This window comes from Hippocampus guttulatus, chromosome 9 (genome assembly GCF_054856545.1).
Source record: "Hippocampus guttulatus isolate MCC_2025c chromosome 9, RoL_Hgut_1.0, whole genome shotgun sequence".
NCBI classification, from domain to species: Eukaryota; Metazoa; Chordata; class Actinopteri; order Syngnathiformes; family Syngnathidae; genus Hippocampus; species Hippocampus guttulatus.
Window position 1 is genome coordinate 10,040,409 of NC_141269.1, and position 23,340 is coordinate 10,063,748.

General features: G+C 41.4%; 1 protein-coding gene across 1 annotated transcript in view; it reads left to right on the forward strand.

Annotated features, from left to right (window-relative positions):
* Positions 1-927: 927 nt before the first annotated feature.
* Positions 928-23,340, forward strand: part of zcchc7 (zinc finger, CCHC domain containing 7) — a 37,629-nt gene continuing 15,216 nt past the window's right edge. Inside the window, exons 1-3 of the mRNA XM_086120461.1 lie at positions 928-1,040; positions 3,025-3,601; positions 4,501-4,723. Coding sequence (XP_085976587.1) covers positions 3,092-3,601; positions 4,501-4,723 — 733 coding nt within the window. The 5' untranslated portion in view covers positions 928-1,040; positions 3,025-3,091. The remainder of the gene's footprint in view (positions 1,041-3,024; positions 3,602-4,500; positions 4,724-23,340) is intronic.

Below are 23,340 nucleotides of genomic sequence, written 5' to 3' on the forward strand. Positions count from 1 at the left end.
ATATTTTGGGCTGAAAGAAGATGAAATTGGGCTGGATGTGACTGTAGCAAAAGCAGAACACGACAAATTCAGTTTGAATAGTGACATTTTTATAATCAAAGGCTTCACAACATTGTGACAACAAATATATTCCGCTGGAAGTTGATATGACTTTGCATGGCATTACTGTATAGCTACTGTATATCAGCAGTGTTATTTAGACGCAATGTATTTTGACATTTTTCATGGTGACAGAGAAGCGGCGATAGGAAATATACTGGCAGACTTGAACACCCCGCAACCTCAAAGTATGTGTCAGATCACATTGTGTTTCACTTTGACTATCATTTTGCATACAAACATACTGAGAGTAAAATTAAAGAGAGAATGACAGCCGCTCTTAAAATCAATCAAGCAAAAAAAAGCAGTGTCATAGCGTAAAAGTGACTCCCAACTAAGGTGCCGTGAAAGATCATGAGGGATATCGCTTCAAGTGATACAAATTTCACTAAATTTGTTTGAAAATCATTTACGAATTACAGATATATCTTTATTCATCTCTCTATGCCAGTTATGTACAGTGACAGAGCAACTAAATGCTGTTCCGTTCGATGGTAGAACTGTCAGTGTCAACCTATTGACACTAACAGTGACCACCGGGAAATTCGTTCATCATAAAACGATGAAAGTTAAAGTTACATATTAAAAAATACATAAACAAATGGCACATAACTACAGGCGCACTACTTGATTTAGTTGTTCACTTCTTCAGCGACCAAGCACTCATAAAAATAGACTGTTAAATATTGACAATTTAACAATGATCAAAAGGAATTCAAAATGTACGGAATAATGTCAGCTACACGTTGCTGTCTGGCTTCCTTGCAAGACTCATTGTAATCTCGAGTGTTGGCCGGGGAGAGCTCAACAATCGGGACTTTGGTTGGCCAACCTTTTATTCCGTCGAACAAACCCGGAAGTGCTCTTTGGTGTTTCCCTTCAGAAGAAGTCGGGACTTTACTTTGTATATGTGAGCACAGACATCAGTTTGGGGTTTTAAGGTAAGGCCGTGGACCGTGGATGTATATGTACACATAAAACCACGTCATCATGATGTAGGACACATGCAGAGATTGATGTTTCCCCCTTCAAGGGTTTTCGTGACCGGTGTGCTTGTTGTTTACATCCTGCTATGCTGTTTCGAGCACGTGGACACAACTATAAGGACACGTGCTTGTCAGATCGCTCGATATTTTTTAAATTAAAGCCCATGATATACAATTTGTCAACCAACATAACAGCTAAGCGTTTTGTTTGCGTTTTATTTGGCTTAAAATAGCTTTATGACAGAGCCAACATGCGCTCCAATGCGTCTGTCGGCTAGTTAGCATTTTGCTCGCGAAGGCTACTGCCTCTGCCACATATATTCAAGATAGCTCGAGTGCGAATCTTTTAGTATGTACTGATGATGAGCATTTTCGAGGATGAATGCGTGCATACATAGTACGATTTCCGGATACTATTTTTTAAACATACATATATACGCTGTTGTACAATAAATGATGCAACACGTCACTTTTTACCTACTTCAAACGCAGGCAAGCCTGCTTGTGTACTCCTGGCGTCTCAATACCATTTTGTCATTCTCGTGATCGTATCTCTATCTTAGAACCATAATTTTGAGTCGTTCCGCTTTATTGAATGCACAAATTTTAGGTTCGCAAGTGTTGCAGTTGGGTTTTTAAAAAAAAAACCGCATTACAGTTTCTGCGATCATCTCAATTTTCACACAGTAGACGGTTTTTGCAGAGATTGTCTGATATTCTTTTCTGTCTTTTTAATCCCCTTGGACTGCTTGTGACAGCCTAGCGTGGCGTTTCTGCAGCCTGTGGCCATTCTTACAGGCCAATCATCCCCAGCCATCATGGTACAGACACGCTGGACTAGACAGGGCAATGGGCCTGTGCCATTTCTCAGTTCACTGTGTCTGTGTATGCACGCAGGAAATATTGTGCAAATTAACTTCCAACATAATTATTATCCTAGTCCCCCTGATTTGTTCTTGTCCATCAATTGACAGAATGTGTTTCTTTGCACAGAAGCTGTAATTAAAAAAGAAAAAGAGAAGAAGCTCCCTGAAACAAGTTAAAACAAGAGGGAGGAGTGGAACTCGACCGTGTTCTCCTGAGCTTGGTTAACAAGCCCGTATGGATTTCAGAACCAAGGCCAACATTTGTCCTGTAATTGTTGTCAGCTTCTGAACTCTTGCTCCTAAACCCTGAAGATAATACTTCAAATAGTTTTACACCAAGGGCACTGAAAATGGTCAATTTTGACTGGGAAAATGTGGATCAATTTTGACGAGCAACTCAGGTGAACCAGCCAAATCTATTTTAGATTCCACAGGTTAACAAATTTTTACATTATTTTTTTTTATCAGAGATGCTAATAAAAATCAGTATTTTTTTTCACGGATTCAGAATCTGCCCTCGTTATTTCTCTTGTCCATCAGGGTTTCGTAAATAGAATAATAATAGTTAATATCGTAATTAGGGTTGAGCGGTATTTTGGTGATACGGTATCGGACTGTCGAAAAATAACACCAGGGTCACTTTCAACACTGTCACAGGCTAGATCCTCCAAAGGCCACATTCTTTGACCACATGATGTCACTCCCGGTGCGACGCTAACGCACGTGTTTTCCAAATTCACATTAATCCTGTCCATATTCGCTATGGTTTACGCGGTCTAGTGAGGCTCCATAAGGAGGAGACTTGTACAAAGGACTCTGAAGGTCAAACATAATCGTTTTCATTTGAATTTTGAAAATCTAAGTAGAAAATAACCACTGCTTTTGGTAAAACCGAAAAACAAATTACCGGTAACTTAAATGGCAAAGGCAAGAGAAAGGTGCGTCGTGTCACATAGCACTGCTCAGTTCCTGTCATGCAAGTGTAAAAATAAGTTAATCGGTGTTCTTAAACTAATTTTAAATAATGATAATCTTGACACAATTTTTGGTTGTTTTCATTTTTGTGTTCATAGTGTGAGTGGCCTGGGCAGCGTGTATGTCTGCATCTGAGCATCTGTGTACGGAGGTTCCCTTGTGGTGATGTATTGCGGCTCTCAGGACCGGCAGGTGTTGGAAGATGAGCTCTACCAGGGAGATGGGGATGAGTCTGAGACATCAGAGGCCATCAGTGAGCTGGAGTTCCACCTCTACAGTCAGCTCCACTACTCTTCCAACTCTGGGCATTTGGAAGCGGAAGATGGAGAGGAGCAGCCTAGCCAGGAGATTGATGCGGTTGATAAGACTACAGAGATGGTCATTGATGTAGACCTTGAAAACTGTGCCAAAAACAGACCACGATCATTGAAGACTGTCAAGCTGCAGGAGCAATGCAACAAGAGTGAGACACGGGTCAAACGCAAGAAGGAAAAAAGTGTTCCAGAAGTCCAAAGACCATCACCGCTATTTGAGGACGTCATCATCATTGACTCCAGCCCCGAAGTTATAAGCATCTCTGAAAGTCTCTCCTCCTCTTCAGATGATGACTATGGGGTTTGTGCCTTGAAGGGAGGCAGTGGACTCCCACTGCTGACATCCACCCTGGTCCCAAAGGTAAATGCAGAGTTGCCAAGTGGTCTGGTTTGTTACGGAGAAATTGCGCATGTTCTCGAGAGGACTAGATGACTTGCATGGTAGATAAACTTGGAGTTCACCAGCGAACGAGTGGCTATCACCAGCTTGGCCTGTAAGTACCGGCGCTGGTGTTTGACGTAAGATTTGGACTCTCGCAACCGATTGGAATAATGTTTGTTGATGTCCTCGCATCTTCCTCCTTGTACTAAACTAACTTCAAGCCCGTCTGACTATCATAAGACGAGGAGCGATCGGAATAGCCCTTGGTCGTGAGTCTAGCAGGCGATATTCTCATCCACTACCAGATTTCATACAGCTGTTGCAAAATGAAATTGAATTGAATTGAATACAACTTGTCAAATGAACAGATGAAATTTCTTCCCTCTCAACATAAAACAAGATGAGCCGCTGAGGGTGTCCGTGCCGCCATCAAAAGAAAAGCTAACAAAAAATGACAAAATAATACAACACAACACATGAGACACAGACAATCGTGCAATCTTAACCACTTTCCTGCATACACTTTGTTGTCTGAAGCAGTTACAGATGGTAGAGGAGCGAAAATATAGATGCCGTTCATTTTTACACCACCCAAAAAATTACACAATAGTCATTTAACACTGATATGAGGGCTCTATTGGGCAGATATACATAAAGTTATTGTATGCCTAAATGATCATCCATCCAATTTTTGAGAGTCGCAAGAGAGCTCGAGCCCATACCAGCTAACTTGGGATGAGAGGCGGGGTACACTGTAAATTGGTCTCCAGTCATTCACGGTCTAAAAAAAGATTGGATGTTGCTAAATGTACAACAAGTAGATTGTTTTTTGTATGTCACCTAAGAATTTGTTCTCTCTTTTTTTTTTTTTTAAATAGACACCACATAGAAAGGTGAATGTCATCACTCCAGTGACTTTGGATTCAAGCAGCTCCCAATCTGATTCTGAGTTGGAGTACAAATCTGATTCAGATTTATCCCTTTCATCCAACTCCTCCAATTCGGATGTTGTGGAAAAATGGATGATCCTGGGTCAAGGGAACGAGGATGGAGACCAATGCATTTCACTCAACCTGGAAGGCTGTCGTGACAGCAATGCAGGTGTGTGTGTGTGTGTGTGTGTGTTTGTGTTTAACTACTCGTTATTTCTTCTTAGAACAGGAATGAGCAACTTAAATGCTTAAGGAGGCCAGAATTTTTCATCGGTGCTCCAGGGAGGGCCACATAGGACCAGTATTTATTTATTTATGCGGGGCGGAAATTATTCAAAGGCCGCTTGTCCATCCCTGTCTTGACTCTTTGGATCCATTTCTGGTTGTATGTGGCCCGGCTCATTCAGAAAATATGACACAACTTTCTTCAGCATTTATGGCAAACGGTGGGCACAATGAATTCATGAATCCATTTTCGTATAATTAGATGCATGATATCATAAGCGCTACCTTCTGTTGAGGCATATAAAATACTTCTTCTTGACTGGTGGATAGACTCACTCCTAAAATTGCAATTCATCAATCGTGCTGCTGACTTCCGATTGGATTCGTAACTGAATATGACATAGATCCATGGACAAAACATAGGTACTTGCTGGGGGAAAAAAAACTTGCCTTAAACATGAGATGTAAGAAGAAGACTTATGTAGCGCGTGATCTGCGCTATATGGTGCCTAAAGCGTTTTACAAAGCCCGACATTCAATTTGGAAACGTTTTAATATAATCAACAGACACTGTGGAATAGTTGTTCTTTTTAGTTTCAAATGGCTTTCCTTAAATAGAATCTCACGTTTCATTGTGGCCAATGGTAGAATCTGGGTCGGTTATTGCACACTTTGGTCTTGTAGAATAGTGGTAATAAGTCCTCACGGCAAACATCCTGAATGCTGGATGGGTTAGCCTGCATGCTACTTGTTAGCTACTAGGTAGCTGCTGAGACCATAGACATCAGCTAAAGCAAGCCTTGGCTGGTTGATGACGTGTACAGTATATAACTGCCACCTTTGGTGTGTTTGTGCCAAGTTCATTATAACTCCTTGAATTCTTGAGCAATTTTGACACGTCCTGGTTTGTAACAACCATCAGACAGCATGCAGCTATGATACAAGTCACATGTGTCATTTTCTAATCGGGCCTTTAACATAGAGACTAATGCAGGACTCCCTGTTCAACACAGCAGCCACTCAGAATGAAAGGTGAGTGTCAGGTCTTGAATGCCAAACTCCTGTCCAGGTATTGCACAATGTTCCGGCACATAACTGTCGTCCTGCCTCTGGTACGGCTCTGACACTGCCTTTAAAGGTGGGAAATTGCCAGCTCAGCTTTGTCACTTCCATCTTGGAGAACAGTAACACAGAAAAATGTTGCCTTTTACAAGCAGTGAAAAAGGCTTGCCTTTGTGGAGGTAACATCTTTGTTTGCAAATTAGCAAGCGCTCTGCATTTGCTGCACTGTCGGCTCGGCTGTTTTACTCTCTGATGCATCTTTAAGTATGTTTGTGTGCATCATGTATTGATATTTACGTGGTGGGCTTGTGCCAATTTGTGTTTATAAAATATTCTACTTCTCATCAGCATGCATGTGCCGCACGCACACACAGACACACGTAACACTAATGCCAAAAACAAACAAAACGGAAAGACAAGAGCATCAAAGGAGAATGTAAGGGGGGCCGGGAGGGACGGGAGTAATCAAAAAATGAATAAAAATGTTTGGCGCAAATCTCTTCAGATCTACACATTATCTTAACCTGCAGCCTCAGCAACCCCTCCAAGCCAACCCCACCGTCCCACCTACTCCCCTCCTTGCTACCTACGGTGCCTCCATCTCATTCTTTCATCCAATTTCCTCACTATTGTCCTCCCTCGCTGTCTCCCCCATTCTCCCTCCCTCTGTCTCTTGCACCGCTTCTTCCTCATTTGAATTTCCCTGGGCTGTTTCTGCAACAGTGCTCCCTGACTTCCGCACACGGGCTTTGTAAAGGAGGGCGCCTGTAGCTGAGACTTTGGGCCTGCTTTTTTTGCGGGAAAGGAGGAATTTGGAACTCCGGTGTCCCCTCCTTTTGGCTGCCTTTTCTCACTGTGTCGTCTGGCTCCTTTCTGTGATCTTTGGAGCTTGACCTCTTGTCTGCACATGTGGGGTGTGAAAGGGGTCTGAAAGTGAGTGAGACGGGGCGGTGTATTTTGCCCCCCCTCTCCAAAATTAAATGAAAGTTGAAAATTTCATGGACGAGCCTCATTTGTCTTGAGCTGATGCATTTGTCACAGAAGAATTGCTCCTTTTGCCATTATATGCTATATTAATCATGAAATTAAATTGAGGATCCAGGAGGCTAATGTTCCCTCCATGTAATTTCTCTGGGTAACTAAATATTTGCAAAACATTGAGCCCTTTTTCTAATCAGCTTATTATTGTGTTAATCCTTGAGATTCTCACTGAGCTGACGTCCCTCAAGGTAGGCTGTAAGTGTCGCGAGAGACAGTTTGCTATATTAAAAATTCTTCATGTGCTTTTGTTTTCATGAAAAAATGCCATGTTCTGATAAAACGGCTTCTTCTGCCGCATTCATGGAATGCCATTGTTTCGTTTGGTGACTGTGTGTGTGTGTGTGTGTGTGTGTTCCAATGCCATACCTACTCAAAGAGGAGGATGCATATTGGTGTGGCCATTCAAAATCGAATTAATGTGATTGATTTATGAGATTACTTGTGGTCTTGCATATCCACTTTCTTCTTAAGGTAGAAAAACATGACTTGCCGGGCGATTATGGAAAAAAAAAATTAACTTTGATTGATATTGAAATCATACTCAATATAAATGATTATTCACTGACTTTATATCATTTATTCTAATGCCAAAGCTCCAATACTCCAATCTGCCATGATGTCATGCCCATTCATCCCTGCACGGTGAACACGTTATTCATAGACGCTCTATTTGTTTTGTCGATTGTGAAATGACCTTGTAAATATAATTTGAAATTTAAGCATCCTGTATTTTCATTCTGCTACATTGAATGCTTTCGCACATTCAAACCGTGGATAAGCATTTCCCTTATATCTTTTTCAGTGTGATCGTATTTATTCAATTTTCTTTCCACAAGTCTCAAGACTAACTGGGCTAACGCGGGACCTCAGATATCGTATTTCATCTCATGTGCGTTGTAATTCAAAATTCCTTGAATCCTTGAAAACTGAACTTGAAATAAAAGTCGGAACTACCAGAAAATAATGTGATGAAAATAAAAATATACTGAAATAATCATAAAAACAAACAAATCCCGTGTGATCCTGTTGTGCGCACATTAGCGGCAGTGTGGATTACACCCTTACAATCGGAGTAGAAGAAGAAATAGATGAAGAAAGTTGCAAATTAGCTCTATGAATAGAACCCGTTTTTCACAGATTAGAAAGAAAATGTCCATTAGCTTTGAGTATTGTTTCTAATGTGTTTGTGTGGGAATGTTGGCCAATGTCAATTTTATGCTTGCATGTCAGTGGCATTTAACATTAGCTTGAGCATTAGCACTGGTGAGTTTTTTTAAAACAGAGCTTGTCTTGTACTTAATGTAACTAATCCAGTGTGTGTAATTCTTTTTGTCGTGTGTTTAGATTTACGGTTATCCCAATTAGTGTCATTAAACAGCTTGAAGCACACTCGGGGAGGGCTGAATCACATTCACGTCACATGCTTGCTGCACTGCTAACATGGTGCATTCAGAGTACTTTTACAATCTTAGGAATTTGTAGATACCTTGCACCGTGCCGCATATTAATACGTTTTATTTGATTATAATGATTTTAAAATCGTGATAAGCCAAAATGGAAATCGTGATTCCATTTAAATTAATTTCACAGCCCCAACTTAAAATACAAAGCATTTGCTTTTGGTGCAAACCACTGGTAGTGCTCAGCCACACTCAAGAAAAGTCTGGACACATGTCTTCAGCTTTCAAACATAGAGTGGATGTACAGTATGTCATACTTGCAGGTTTACTGGTGTTAATTACGTGTGGGTGAAGATATGCTCACAAAGATACATTATTTACTGGATTCATCAATCGACCAGAGCATTTTGAAAACCTGCACAATGTATTGCTATGTAGAACAAATGCTGTGTGAAAAATTCTGCCTGTTTTTATTGACACAGTCAGAGTGTTATTAATTTAACTCTGTTTATTATTGTGGTTCTAGTGTAATGCGGTCTTGATCTCCACTGCTTCTCACAGAGAGCTCTTCCTATTACTGTATACTGTATATTGTCGAGGCAGTACTGAGTATGATGCAGTACAGTTCTACATCACTGGAAACCACATCCACAATATGCATTGTGTTAAAATTATATGGCCCAGAAATGCGTTGCGAAATGATTTTGTGTTGTCATGACATGCTTGTATCTTGTGGAGCTGTCATAAAAGGGCTTTATTCATATTTCGTTATAATGTAGTATATAGCATGCGTGTGTGTTTGTGTGTGTGTGTGTGTGTGTGTGTGTGTTGTACTGGCTGGGGAGGGAAGGGGGGGGGGTCCTTGTACACGTCACCAGTCAAGTTGTCACCACCAATGAGGCCACGTGATGGTTCCTGGCATTAAACTATGCAAAAAGTAATGCAACCACATGTAAATATGTCCCGCTACTCAGAGGCAGTTTTCGAGATTCCTTCTTTCTTTCGGTTTTCAGGTGTGGGTGCAGGTTTCTGAAACGGAATATTATGCTCACGTTTGTAATTTCCCTGTTTCTTTTTCTCATCCTTTTTTTGTTTGTGTGCATGTGTGTATGCCTAACAAGTATGCGCAGTGCGCCTAATAGTGTTTGTAAGCCTTAACATCTCCTCTGCATGACTTTCAAATCCCATTTGCTTAACTTAGCCTCTCCTTCCACCCTTAGCTCCTCTAAAAGGTGAGTGGAAAAAGTGTGTAAAAGTGGTCAGGGCGAGCTCAATCTGCATCCAAAGGCAACCAGAGGGAACAAAACCGGACCTCCCCAAAATCCGGCTTGTACCCTAAGAGATGTGAATGACTTTGGGGCAAAGGAGGGGAGTGTGCTGAAGCTAAACTTTGAATAAGTGGTTCAACTCTCTCCCTCAGTGGTCACACTCTCTTGTCTCCCTTTGCCCCTCCAGTTGTGGTAAGTGCTCACCAAACTTTGTACGAGGCTCACTCGATGTGTGTGTGTGTGTGTGTGTGTGCATGCGTGCGTGCACGCGCTGAATTGAAAGAAGCATAATTTTCATGTTTCAAGGTGTTTTCCCTACTTATATTATCAGGGATGCGTTTGACTTTGTTCTTTTGCCACAATCTACTGTCTGACTCCTTACTAGCCCCGTTGTATGTTTGGAACTTTCTGGGTTCTAACTCGCTTGCCAGGCTGCAGTGCAAATACAGACGCAATGGGTACACTGCATTTGGTTGCTGCAGTTCTGAGTGTTTGTGATCATGTTTTGGACATTGGTATTCTAAAATGAGATTACAGTAACACGTAACTGGCAGTGTAAAGAAGTGTGTGTCTGTGTGAGTTGTGTGTGGGTGGGCGGGCAGGCACTGCAGAAGGGAGGCATGGATAGGATCAGTGCTTATCTTGGCTGCCCAGTGCCACACGAGGTGTAACGCCACACCCACACTACCACACAGTGTGTTTGAACAGACACACGCACACACACGCGCACACACACGAAAATGCTGTGCCAGTTTTTTTTAAAATTATTATTATCCAGTTTTTACAGGGCATATGCAAATGAGAATACTGTATCCACCTTATATGAGCAAATGTGTATTTATATATTAGAATGGTAACATTCTTGTGCCAGTCGTTTTTAAATACAAAATACGTTTTAATCAAAAAACGTCAGTTTTTATTTACATTTTGCTGTCACCGTCTATATTATTAAATGCACACATGGATTTATGAATATTTCATTCATTTCAGAAATACTGAACAGATAATGTTTTGCTTGCGCTATATTTTCACTCTTATGTAGTTATGTTTTGCTGCCGTTTTTTCCCATTGATGAAAATAATCTGGACAACTATTTAGTTTTTGTAATTTACTTTTTGGGTCTATTTTAATGCTGTAGTTGGACAGACCCAAGTGTATTATTGTCTGATAGAAATTAGGGAAATATTTGCGGAGATGAAGCGGAGAAAGAAGTTGGTGCACGGCTACGCTGTTGTTGGACCCGGTTCATCCCAAGTCTGAGATTTTGGTTTCGGTTTGTGCGGTGCCGTATGTGAAACTCTTAGTCAGGTCAAGCACAATGCCACATACGGACTGGTGCGGTTGCGGGAAAAATTGGGTTTTCAATCCAAATGACGCTGCGGTTTGTGGCGGTGCCCATCGCTGTCACATTACATTTTTCTTCACATTGTAAGTATTTATGAGTGCTACTGTAATTAAAGCAATGATATATTTAGATATTTGTGCAGAATTGGCCTTGAAATAAATTTCTACTATACCTATTGACTCACATTTTTTAATGTGTTTATAACTCCCAGTATTAGTTGTCGTTACTAAAAAAAATTCCCGCCATTAATTGATATGTAGATTGTGTAAGCCACTCCGTTTCAAAGCAATGTTTGTCAAATAATGTATGAAAATGTCACAATGTCTTTTTTTGGGGGAAAGTAAAAATAACCAGAACCAGCTGTGGTTGCAGGTGCTCATTTGTATTTATGTGGCTTTTTGTTCTTTACTATAAACAGCAGGAACTTAATGGAGATGAAAATATTGAAGTGCAGCCCAGCTGTCTTCTAATGCGTGTTGACAGTTAGATTGAGGTTTATAGCTTCAAGAAAAGGTTTATTTGGTACATCAACTCGTATTCTTTTATACTTTTTGTACATATGTGAAACTGATGTGAATCGGTGTCCCCGCAGCATGCCTGAGGGGAGCCCAATAAGCGTGCCCTCGTCAACTCCAACTTTCACTGTCTCTCTCTTGTTCCTTATAAAGTCAGAAATGCTAAATTATTTTTAGTGTGGCACAGTTAAACATGTTAAAGTTTTTTTTGGCAGGGGGCGGCGGCGAAATCTTTGGTTGATATTATTGTAGCCTGGCAGAATTGGTAGTAAATTGTGGATCCTATTTGCAGTTTACTTTTGATGCATATTTTGTACCCCTTTACCAGAATATCTCACAGAGATCTCTTTTTAGCTAACCCTCAGGGGACATTGTCCCCCAAAGCTCATGGATGACATGAACACTCATGAAGAAACGCATAAGGTTAAATTAAATAAAAGTGAACAACCGTAACGCCTTAATGGCACATTTTTACGTACAAAAAAGTACGATTTATTGACTGTAAACCCACTTGTGATGCACCCAATCTATTTTTTGAAAATCAATTTTAAAATCTGTTTAAATTGTATAGGTACAGTATTTTTGTCATGTATCTGGAATAAAGCGAGAGATATAAAAGTATCATAGGTGATTTCTGACACCATTTACCTTTTAATAGATCAATCACTTGATAGGAAATCTATTTATGGTGTGGGGTGGGGGTGTGATTGTTCAGTGACAGCGACAGGCTGTCCCAAGAGACTGTATTAATTTCTCTACTTTCATTTTGGACGGACAACTTTCCCCTTACTGTGCGTCGTTGATTGCGGGGCCGGCAGGGGTCGTCAAGAGGGCTTTATTAACTAGTAGCCCTAGGTGGTGTTTTATTTTAGGGGCGGGGTTGTGGCATTAAAGCCAAGGGGCTTTAGAGGTTTATGTATTAATATTAATGCATGTTTCAAATGAGGAAAAGGAAGTTGAGGGTTGGGCTGGGCGTTGAGCAAAAGAGGTCACGGATCCCTTAATGCGATTTTCTTGGTGTACCCAAATTTCTGCGTGACCACCAGCACCAGCAAACGAAGAGTGTTTTGTTGCAGTCACAAGATCAGACACACAGATGCACATGTAAACGCACGTATGCATATATTTAGTGGACTTGTTTTTTTTTGTGTGTTGTTGTTTGTTGTTTTACAAGATCCCACTTGTGCTTGTGTAAATGTGTGTGTTGCATTTTTGGCAGTAGTGGAGCCCACCTCTCCACACGCGCGACTGTGTTGCTATGTCCCCTCCAGAGACTCCTCACTGTGCGCACGTTGGCCATTCCAAGACTTCTCCTGGTGTCTCTTAATTAAAGGCCTCGTCAGGCACAGACCAGCTGGGCCCGGTCTGGCTTAACTGGCACTCGCTGTAATTGCAGTGCAGTGTTTCAATGTCCATGTTGGCCCCTCGGTTGAGAGTGCTTGTTTGTCAGCTGTCGTTTACGAATGTATTCGCCACATGTTACTACTTGCTTTTATAATTGATGTGCCAAATGGTTGCTACTCTTGAAACTGACCAAAGCCTAACCTGGAATCTTCTTCTCCTTTCGGCTTGTCCCTGGCTAACCTGGAATACATTTTAAAAATGCTGGAAATTCACTTATGGAAATCAGGTGTATTGAAAAAAGTCAAACTGGTCCAGGCAAAAAATGAGGGTGCCCTTAACTTAATATTGTTTTGCATAACCTTTGATGAAATACATGTAAGTCATAATTTTTTGAAGGTCTCAATGAGTTATCTGCACCTGACGATGGGCATTTTGGACCACTCCTTGTGAACAAACTGCTCCAGCAGTCTCTGGGTTGCAGGGAGCCTTCTCCAGATTGCATTTCAACTGCTTCCACAGTAAAGTAGAATTTAGAACAGCACTCGTGGAAGGCCACTGTGGAATAGTCCAATGCTGTTTTTTCAGCAGTATTTGTTTTGTTTTTAGTTGTGAGTTTAGGGTCTTTCAATGTTGCAGGACCCATGTCCTGCTCCCGGAGACGCGCTTTCTGACACTGGCCAGCACATTTCACCCCAGCATGCATTGATAATCCTATTTTTATTTTTTTTCTAGATTTAATTTTATATTTAATTCAAAACAACCCGAAGTATGTGAGGCTACTCCAGTTTTCAGAATTGCCATCGTGTTTTCTCGGTTTCTTTGTTTTTGGTCCATGTAGCGCTGAGGTGGCTCACTAAAAAGATAGTTTTGTCGCATCTGTCCAAATGAGGGACCGACAATTTGAGAGATGTGGGAAGAAATCCACCTAGTATGTCAAACCAGGTACAGACTTGATTTTGGAGCATCAGTGTAGCTCTACCAGCACCAGCTTTTTAAGCATTGTATGTGTCCATAAAATTCAAGTCTTTGCTCGTGGACATTTTCCTGCATACACACACGGCAGTGCATTTAAAAAGAAAGGCTTCCCTTTTATCCCACGGATTATGGTTAAATGAAATGCCGGCCGACGATAAAGCCGAAGTCGGCGTGTTGGGGAAAAAAATTAATTGTCGTGGATAAAATCAGAGCCAAGGAGATAGTTACCTGCTCGTTGGGGAGTTGAGTCATTGGTATTTCTGAACAGGCTGTCAGACAAACACACTCATATACAAACAGATACACTGTCACACACACGCTTGATTGTCGTTCAACATGACACGTGTGTGTGTGTGTATATATGCAGGGCTTTTCACACTTTGGGTTTTGGTGAGGCATCATACATTGAAAACACGCTTTGGCTTTCCACTGTCTTTGCACACTTATTTCAATTCTTCTGTTGGGCCGTGTGCACTTTGGTGATCCAACACAAGTTGAAGCACCCAATTGTACTTGGTCCCTGAATGCGTGTTTACTGTTCAAACAAAACAATATCGAATATAATTAACAAAGTTGAGTGTTTCTACTTGGACTGATGCAAAGACACTTGAATAAATTATAATGTGCATGGGATTTATTGGAATTGACATATGAGATATAGTTTTCTGGGCAAGTTATGGGCACCATTGCTCTATATCATTGTCATCGCTGCCCAGTTTTGTAAATTAGTTTTCCAGGTCAGCCCAATTAAAGCGGTTGCTCCATATTATTAAGAAAATTAAATGAGAAGAGTGAGTTCAATGCAGAGAGCAAACTGGCTTGTTCGGATAAGAGGTAGTAAGTGGGGCCCAGCCGCTGTGGATTTTTTTGAGGCCAATGCCGACTCCGATATTTGGCAGAGTAAAATTCGGAGAACCGATTTATCCCAATTAAAAAAGTATGTATACAATGAATAACATATTTTGTATTTATGTTGGTGTTGTCCCTTAACACTTACCGTAACGATATGAAATATAGGCAGAACTTTAACTGTTTTACATTACTTTGTCCTTGAGTATCTATTTGTTTAATTTTACAACAGAGAGAAAAATTGACAAAACTTTGTTTTTTTTTTTTAATCATTGTTTGTTCTTTGTTGTAATGTGTATAAAAAAAAACCTAAGAAAATTATGTTGAATGGGATTTTAAAAGAACTAATATTGGCCCATTAATCGTCCGATTAAACGGTTGGGCCCTCGTATTAATGACATTTTTTGACAAGCAAGTAATGACAAGCAAATGTATCGTATTAAGAGAACAAATGATATAAAGCAAACAGGTATTTGACCATGTTGGTATCTATGGAATTCTGAGAATCTCTCACTGGGGGATCCTTCAAACGGCGTGCAGCCATTCACACGTCTTTATTTCGGCCACCCGTAACAAATGTTCATATGGAGAAACGGTTTGAAGTATCCATCTTGTCTCTCCACCTGAATATCTTTATCCCTCTCAGGTCTGTTTGTCTTGAGTCCACACGTCAGTCTGTGATTGTGCAGCAGAATCTGACTCATTTGCAGCAGATAGAGTACCACATGCAGCGACCTCATTCAAACTGTCAGCCACTCTGCACAGCTGGCAACACCCCAAAAAGGTTTTTCATTCGCAGACAGTGGTTTAGTATATTTTTAGTACAAACACCAATTCCTATGAAGTTTGGATGTTGTGTAAATGTAAATGAAAAACAATGATTTGCAAATAATTTTCTACCTGTATAATGTCAAGATACTGTATTTAGTGTTCATAGATGTCGTGTCTTCTGGGCCAAAGAGGAAAAGGACCCACCAGAGTTTTATCGGCGCAAAGTTCTAAAGCCAGCATCTGTGATGTTATGAATGTGTGGTAGTGCCCATGGAATGGGTAATTTGCACATCTGTGAAGACACCATTAATGCTGCAAGTTACACGCAGGCTTTGGAGCAACATACTGTCTTCCACAGTATTTTAGCACGAAAATGCTGAACCACATTCTGAACGCGTTAACAACAGTGTGGCTTCGTACTTAACCAGTGTGAGGCCTGCCAGCAGTCCAGACCTGTCTCCCATTCAAGATGTTATGCACATTATGGAGTCCCCCGGATCATGACAGAATGGGCAAGAATTCCACATACAAAGCTTCAACAATTTGTGTCCTCAGTTTTTAAACAGTTATTGAGTATTGTGAAAGGGAAAGGGGGTGTAACACAAAGGAAAGCTTTTTTGGAACATGCTCCAGGCATCAAATTAAAAATGTGTGAATATTATTTATACTTTTCAACATTATCTTGTCCTTGTTTATGTATTCAGTTAAAAATAGGTTGAAACGGATTTGCAAATCATTCTATTCCTATTTATTTATTTATTTATTTTACAGTCTACCCAACTTTATTGGAATGTGAGTTTTTACATTCTTGTCCACGAATCAGGGAATGGCAAAGCAATGGATTTTAACAATATTTTCGCGTGCTCACTGTTAACTGTCTGGCGTGAACAAAAAACACATTTTGATCTAAAAATATTTTGTGGCTGGACAACATTTGTCAGGTGACTGGATTTTGGTTCCTCTAGCAGAGTGATCAATAGTAATTGTATTGGACTGTCTCGTGCCTGTTTCTCTTCTTTGTATTGTATTATGTTGGCCCTTTGTGTGACGGGACCAGGAGAGAAAAGGCATGAGGGAGTACCATAATAGAAAAGAAGGCCAGAGGGCTGGAGAGAATGGAAATGGTTGATGTTTGATTGATTGGTTGATTTAATTGATTTGAACTTATTTTATCATCAAAATGAACAAAACAAAATATGTTAAAAAGGCAATAAATTACATAATTCGGAACAGTCTTTCACAGTTGTGTGACCTTGTTTTCATGATTAAATATTCTATTTTAAAATAAAAATACGTAAAGTCTATCTTTTTTTCCAGGTCCTTATTTTGAAGAATAACAAAATATATATTCAATACTACATCGATCGGGATCAACTGATATGAAATAATATCGTGATACCCTGTTCAACCATATCGGCCAGCCCTAGTCAAGAGTATCTATCGCAGAAATCTATGCGTTCAGTCAATGAAAGATGGTGATCATTTACAGTCTCTATTTATCCCCTTTTTCTTTTTAACTCTTACCCAATTCATCCCTTTGTGGCATTTTCTTTACAATCGTGCCATGTTTTTGGCCAATAATACAAAATAATAGAGTACAGTATGCACAGCGCTGTATGTGGAGCCTCTAAACCCAAGACAGGGCCTCAGGTTTTCTGTTACAGTGATCTGGTAGATGTGCAGTGCTCACTCGCTTACGATTCATGGCGAGGTCTCGCTTAACCGTTTATTGATCGATTGATTTCTAACTGGCAGCTAAGTGATGGCGTCATTTCTTTGGGTGAGCTGCTCTCCAAACCCCGTTTTTGGCTTTCCTGTATTCCAAGCCTAAAGTGCCAATTCTACCATATCGTATTGGGGCTACAGTGGCAGATCCCTGCATGACACAACGAACAAAAAGCAATGCATTGCTTGTGGAAAAGAACAGCTGTGGATGCGTTCACGAGCTGTATTTGAATGAAGCAATAAAGGACTGTATTAGCAGCCGTGCTTCTAATCCTCTATTGTTCTTCTGTCCCCCGTCTCTTCAGAGGGGCCGCTCTAATTAAAGACTAATAATTGTATTGTTTTAGAAAGTCTTAAGAGACGCAGCTTTCTGCTACTTCAATCATTCTCTCTCCATCAAAGGCTATCTCACCGGACGTCCTGGTGCATGCGTACGTTGGCGCGTGCGCGTGTGTCTCCCATGTAAATTAAAACTTTAAAGCGCTATTATTTAATTATCCCAGAGGCTGTGGATTTGAAGGACTAAATGGGGGGTTGGTGTGTGCGTTTGCATGTCTATGTGTTGTTGGCTCATGCAAATGAACGGTGCTGTCCAGGATTATTTCAGTTTTTCAATTTGCCCCATCTCTGAGTGTGCGCGTGTGCGTGTGTGTGTGTGTGTGTGTGTGTGCGCGCGCGCAATATGTATTCGTGTGCGACTGTTATTGGTTCTTCCTTAGCCCTCCCACTCCCACCTGCTACTTCTCGACCCTACACACACAAACCGACGCACTCACACTGTACTGCCAGCAGATAAAAAGGCATTATGGTAAATTCCACTTAATGACAAATTTTTTAATTTGGGGAACAGGGCCTAGTGAATGAAGCTTAATTACCGGGGCCAAAGATCCTTGGAAAATAACCCCCTTGACGTCCCCAACCGGCCCCCATAATGGAGCGCTTCACAAAATGCCTCTGATTAACCACTGCCGTTTATCTCCTACCCCACAACCCCCTTCTTGCTGTGTATAATAACAAAAATAACAATCATGAAAATTCTCTCTGCCTTCCAGCCCCCCCATTACTCCCACTTCCCACACCCGCCCGCACTCCTTTCCACGCTCTCACCCTCTGCCTGGCTCACTCCCACAGGAGGAAATTCATCAAAATGAAATTGAGGTTGCAACTCACTGGTTTTATTAAAAACTATTTTACCCCTTACAGACATTGTGTGCCACACTATTTGTGTTCTTTGCTGCAAAAGACAACAAGGTCTGGAACATTATATTTTCTGACACACACACACACACACACACACACACACACACACACACACACATTAATTGATCGATAGATATACTTACATAGATTCATATAGACGCGCACAATTTTAAGTCGTAAAATGTATTTGCTTCTTAGTTTGACCGCCTTTTCGGCCATTTTGCTTTGAAATGTGAAACTGAAAGAAATGTTGAGAGCTCCAGTTTAGTGGCAGCATTAGCTTTCTAAACTATAAAACTATAAAATAGTTATATAAAAAACGTACAAATAAAATAAGAGTTTAAAAAAAATAACAAAATGTAATAACTTCAATAATAATAAAAGCCTGAATTATTTCTTATGGTAAGGGAACATCACTTGCATTCATATATTTCTTAAAACCCTTTTTCATCCATTTGTCCGATTGTTGTTTGTGCTGAAATATGTCTCATTGATCAGCATTTTTATTTTTCTGACCACTACTTTTCATACTGGAGCTGAATCTATTGACAAATAGTATGTACACAAATGAACAAAAATGACTTCAAAGCTATGAATTTGTGTTTTTGGGGCCACATTTTAAACCAGCACCAAATTTGTAACATGTTTCGGGCATGAGTCATTGAGGGTTCTGTCTTTTTTTTTTTTTTTTTTTTTTTTTTTTTGAGGCGCTCATGCTTGATTGGTGAAAGGCTGTTAGGAGTCACATCTGTGTGGTCAGTATCAGCCAATAGATGGAGATAAATGTAGTGCTTTGAATAGGAAATTCATGTTGCAGTCAGCTAACGGATATTAAAACAACACAATGCCTACCTGTCTTTGGACACGCAAGCTGCTTTTGGATAACTTGGTCATGCCGTGTGCACGCACACACCGATGTGCCAGTTCACTTTTGTTGGCCTTCTCTGGTCCCTGTTGATGAGCTCCCTGATTGGGCCATGCGGTTGCCATGCGGTTGCCAGACCGTGCCCCTGCTGCGTGGTAATTGGTGTCTATGGTGTTGCCACGCGGCCACGGGGCTTTGACTGACAGCTTGGCCACCTGCCCTGCCATGACTGCCAACATGGTGTGTAAGTGGCCAAGGGGTGCGGGGTGTCATGGACTGGCAGGGGGTGAACAGTCAGCATGTCATGAACAGGAGGGGGGAGCGGCCTGTGTTGGATAATCAGATGGGCTGGTAGGAAACTCAACCAGGGTTATGGCACCTGCTTTTACGGTAGCACCTCTCAGATCGAACACCAGGCTGTTATGGAATGTGTGCCAACTCCCAAAGGAAATAATGGAACTCTGATGAAGCTGCAGGAGGACTTTTTAGGAGAAGTTGGTCCCCCTCAAAATCCGGCTCAGGTGGTCAATGCGTAACTCTCCACAGTAACGCCTCCGGTGAAGTAGTCCACCTCAGCTCTTGTCCCCGTCAGTCGGTAGAGAATCTGTACAGCGACATCCAATTGAGTGGGCTTTCTCAATATTATTGAGAACTAAAAGTTAGTTGCTAAAAAAAACATTGCACGGCTGGCCGAGTGTTCGGGTCATTATCAAGTTGCAGCATGGAGTATATCCCAATCGCTTTGGTTGCATATTTAATTGCCAGACAAAATGTTTCTGTCCACCTCTCAATTCATTTTGCTGCTGCTGTCATGTGTTACATGATTAACAAACACAAGGAAGCCTTTCCCAGAAGCATCCAAAACATGACCTCCATTGACCTTTTTCGCAGATGTTTGGTATCAAGATGACTTTAATCAAGGTGTATCTTTATCTAGTCAGTATATAAATATTCCTCCCAGAATTTTTGAGGCCTGTCTCTCTACCTTTCTGCAAATTCCAGGCTGGCATACATGAATTGCGTCGTCTAATCAAATCATCTGTCACCAAGTTTTTGCGATACCTTAACTCAACTTCCTGGTTATTGCTTGTTTGCGAGCTACCCGTTTGACGTGACTGCATACACCAGCGCTAACTTCTTTAGGATATTCAACAAGGGTTGTATTGGCCATAGCCAATGATTGAGCTCATCTCAGATTTACAGTTGCTTGTTTTTCACCCATCGAGAACCCTTACGTGTTCATGTTGTTGAGTTTCTGCAATTGAAACCTGGGGTGCATTTCCCTAAAATTAGGTGCCACCGTACCAAATATTCAAACCCTGCATTTGCCTTTGGAATCAAAATAAAAATATTGTGGATTTCAATTAAATCTAGGTGCATTTTGGCGAAAAATAAACAAACAAATAAATACATACATAAAATGAAGTTGCTGCTCTTTATTCTGAGATGAAAAAAAAAAGACTTTTTGCTATGGCCTCTCGCCGATAACTGGACCACTGTGCAGTGCAGCCCAACTTGCAGTGTCCCGAGAAAGCACCACCGCAGTCGACAGATCAAAAGAGCATGAAATGAAGACAATTCGGATGCAAACTCATTGAATCCTAAAAACATATTTACGTCTTTTCAGAGTCCGGACATGATATTCCAGGGATCTTATTTCAAATTTTTTTGGTGTTAGTGTAAAGGGCGGTCTGAAAACGACTAGCACTGAATGTGTTAAGTCTATCATCGCTTTTACCGCTATCGATCTGTTGGCTGTGCGTTAACCTGTCCACACTCTTCATGTTTTGGATTTTACATTCATTTTTCTTAATTTGGTCAGTCTTCTATTGTGCCTTTTTTCTTGTAAATGTTGTCGTGCCTGTGCATTTCCTCCTCTTGTACTTTCTCCCGGGTCACGCTAACCTCACTTGTTCCCCTATCCCTTTCCTATTGTACTTTTACACCCTTGGCCAGACTTTTCAGACCCCCCTAAAGAACTCATGAAAGCCGTTTGCGTTGGCCAACCTCTCGTCTTGTTTAACCTTGCGTTTGGCGATGCGGCGGGGCAGGGGTGATGTCACAAAGGAAACACTTTTCACGCACACACAGACATTCTCCACACTCATCCCAACCCTCGCCATTGTCATGTATAGTTTTGCTAATCCGGCCCTGTCGTTTCAGAATCAAACTTAACCTCCATTTGAGGGGCCCCTCTTTCATGCCGGTCTTGTGTGTGTGTGTGTGTGTGTGTGAGTGTGTGTGTGTGTGTGTGTGTGATTCCTATTTAAGTGTCTGGACAGGCAAGGGGATCAGGAAAAAGGCTTTCATGTTTCAGTTAGTTAGTGGCAGTGGTTGCGATTGTTGATTAAATGAGACCATATTGAAGGATGGATATGTATCTTGACGTGACTTGTCTCCTGCTTTGGTTAGCTGCTTTGAACCACTGTGTCGGGGCCACTTCCCACGAGGATGGTCCCGACCGTGTGCGCGAGTGCTCGCATCACCCCAGGAGGGCTGGGAGTTCGTGGTTCATTAGCCACACATACACTTCCGTTCTGTTGTCAGTGGCAGCACGCACGGACACGCGCACACACACACACACACACACACACACACACTCCATCTCAGAGTAATCAGAGTACCTAAGAGGGAGACAGGTAGCATCTGCCGCCTTCTCTTTCCCGATCTTCCCTCCCTCTGTTCTTGTGTGTCGCCCTCTTTGACGCCATTGTTTTGAACGTCCCCTGACATCATGCTGATGGAATCATGGGAGAGTTGTATTTTATAAGCCAAATCAGAATGGGGTCACCCTTAGATTTTGCTACAGCTGAGAGTTGCATACTGATTTACTACTAAAATCTCATTACAGACATCTGATAATTGGGCTTTCACTGGCTTTTGTCGGCGGTAGGAATTATCTTTTAGCCTGGAATATCCTCTCCAACTTCTGGGTTGGCTGAAAGGGTTTGTGAGAAGCAGCCAACATGGCGGGGGTGGCATCTCTCTTATGGAGAGCCATCTGCCTCCTCAGCTCCTTCACATGGGTTGGGTTAGCATGTAGCAAGCAGATAGGTCATTTTGGTTTTGAACAGACCCTCAGTGTCGATTAGCATATTTTTCTCCTCACGTAAAGACCACCACCCCCACACACCTTTTTTCTTCGCCAATCCTGTCTTCTGACCCTCCCACATGCATGTGTTTGATTCCTCGGCCGTGACAAAGAGCTTCACCCTTTATCCGTGTGTGTGTGTGTTGCTGAGATGGGGGGGCCCTTAGATTAAGGGAAAGCTTCCTGCTCTTTATTTGTGGAGTCCTCCTGGGAGACGCTTTTGGACTTGCGTTGAGTCACCGTCGACGCGCGCATGCGCACGCACACACACACACACACACACACTTCTTCGTACATGCACACACTTTTAACCTCTACCTTCTTTCAAACTACTCATAGACTCTATCCCAGTTGTTTAACGCCAACAATGCATGCCCACATCCAACTGAGGCCCCACAACCTGTTCACAGGAGGCGAGCACCACCGAGCTTCCTGGTTCATTTCTCTCTGCTAAACTGACCAGAACTAAGTCGGCTGGGATAACGTTCAGTGAGATGCATGTAGCCACCCACACATGCAGATGGTACGAACCGAATCAATATGACCAGAAACTCAAAGGAAATGCACACATCTAAATGTGATTATCAAAAGTTTCAAGACCCATTCAATCATGAAGCAAAGCTGTTTAAAGTGCAGATATAATGGACACATTTACCAATAGTGTTATTAATTGTTGTCCTCTTTGTGATTACCCTTTGAAAGTGTCTTAAAATGATTCACATACAGTATCTGTAGAGCATCTTTGCTTGAATAATGAACCAATCAGAAATTGTTTCAAGATCTCATTCTTCAGCATTACAACTTTTGTGATATCCTTAAAAAAAATAAATTAGGAGCACACCAAACAAATGTCTCGAAAAAGTGCGACACTGATGTACCTTCAGCCTTCAACTGGAAGAACATTTAATTGTCACTCTACTTCGCTACCTCGGAAACTTGAACAAAGATCCATCATTTGTATTCAAAGAATAATTTTCCTACCAATTAAGTGTTGTAGGATAATTTCACACTACACACTTGACCATATTTAATGCACACTGTTTGCAAATCACTGGATTAGAGCAACAACACGCTTAATCTGGAAAATGTCCAATTCAATACATTACGGTC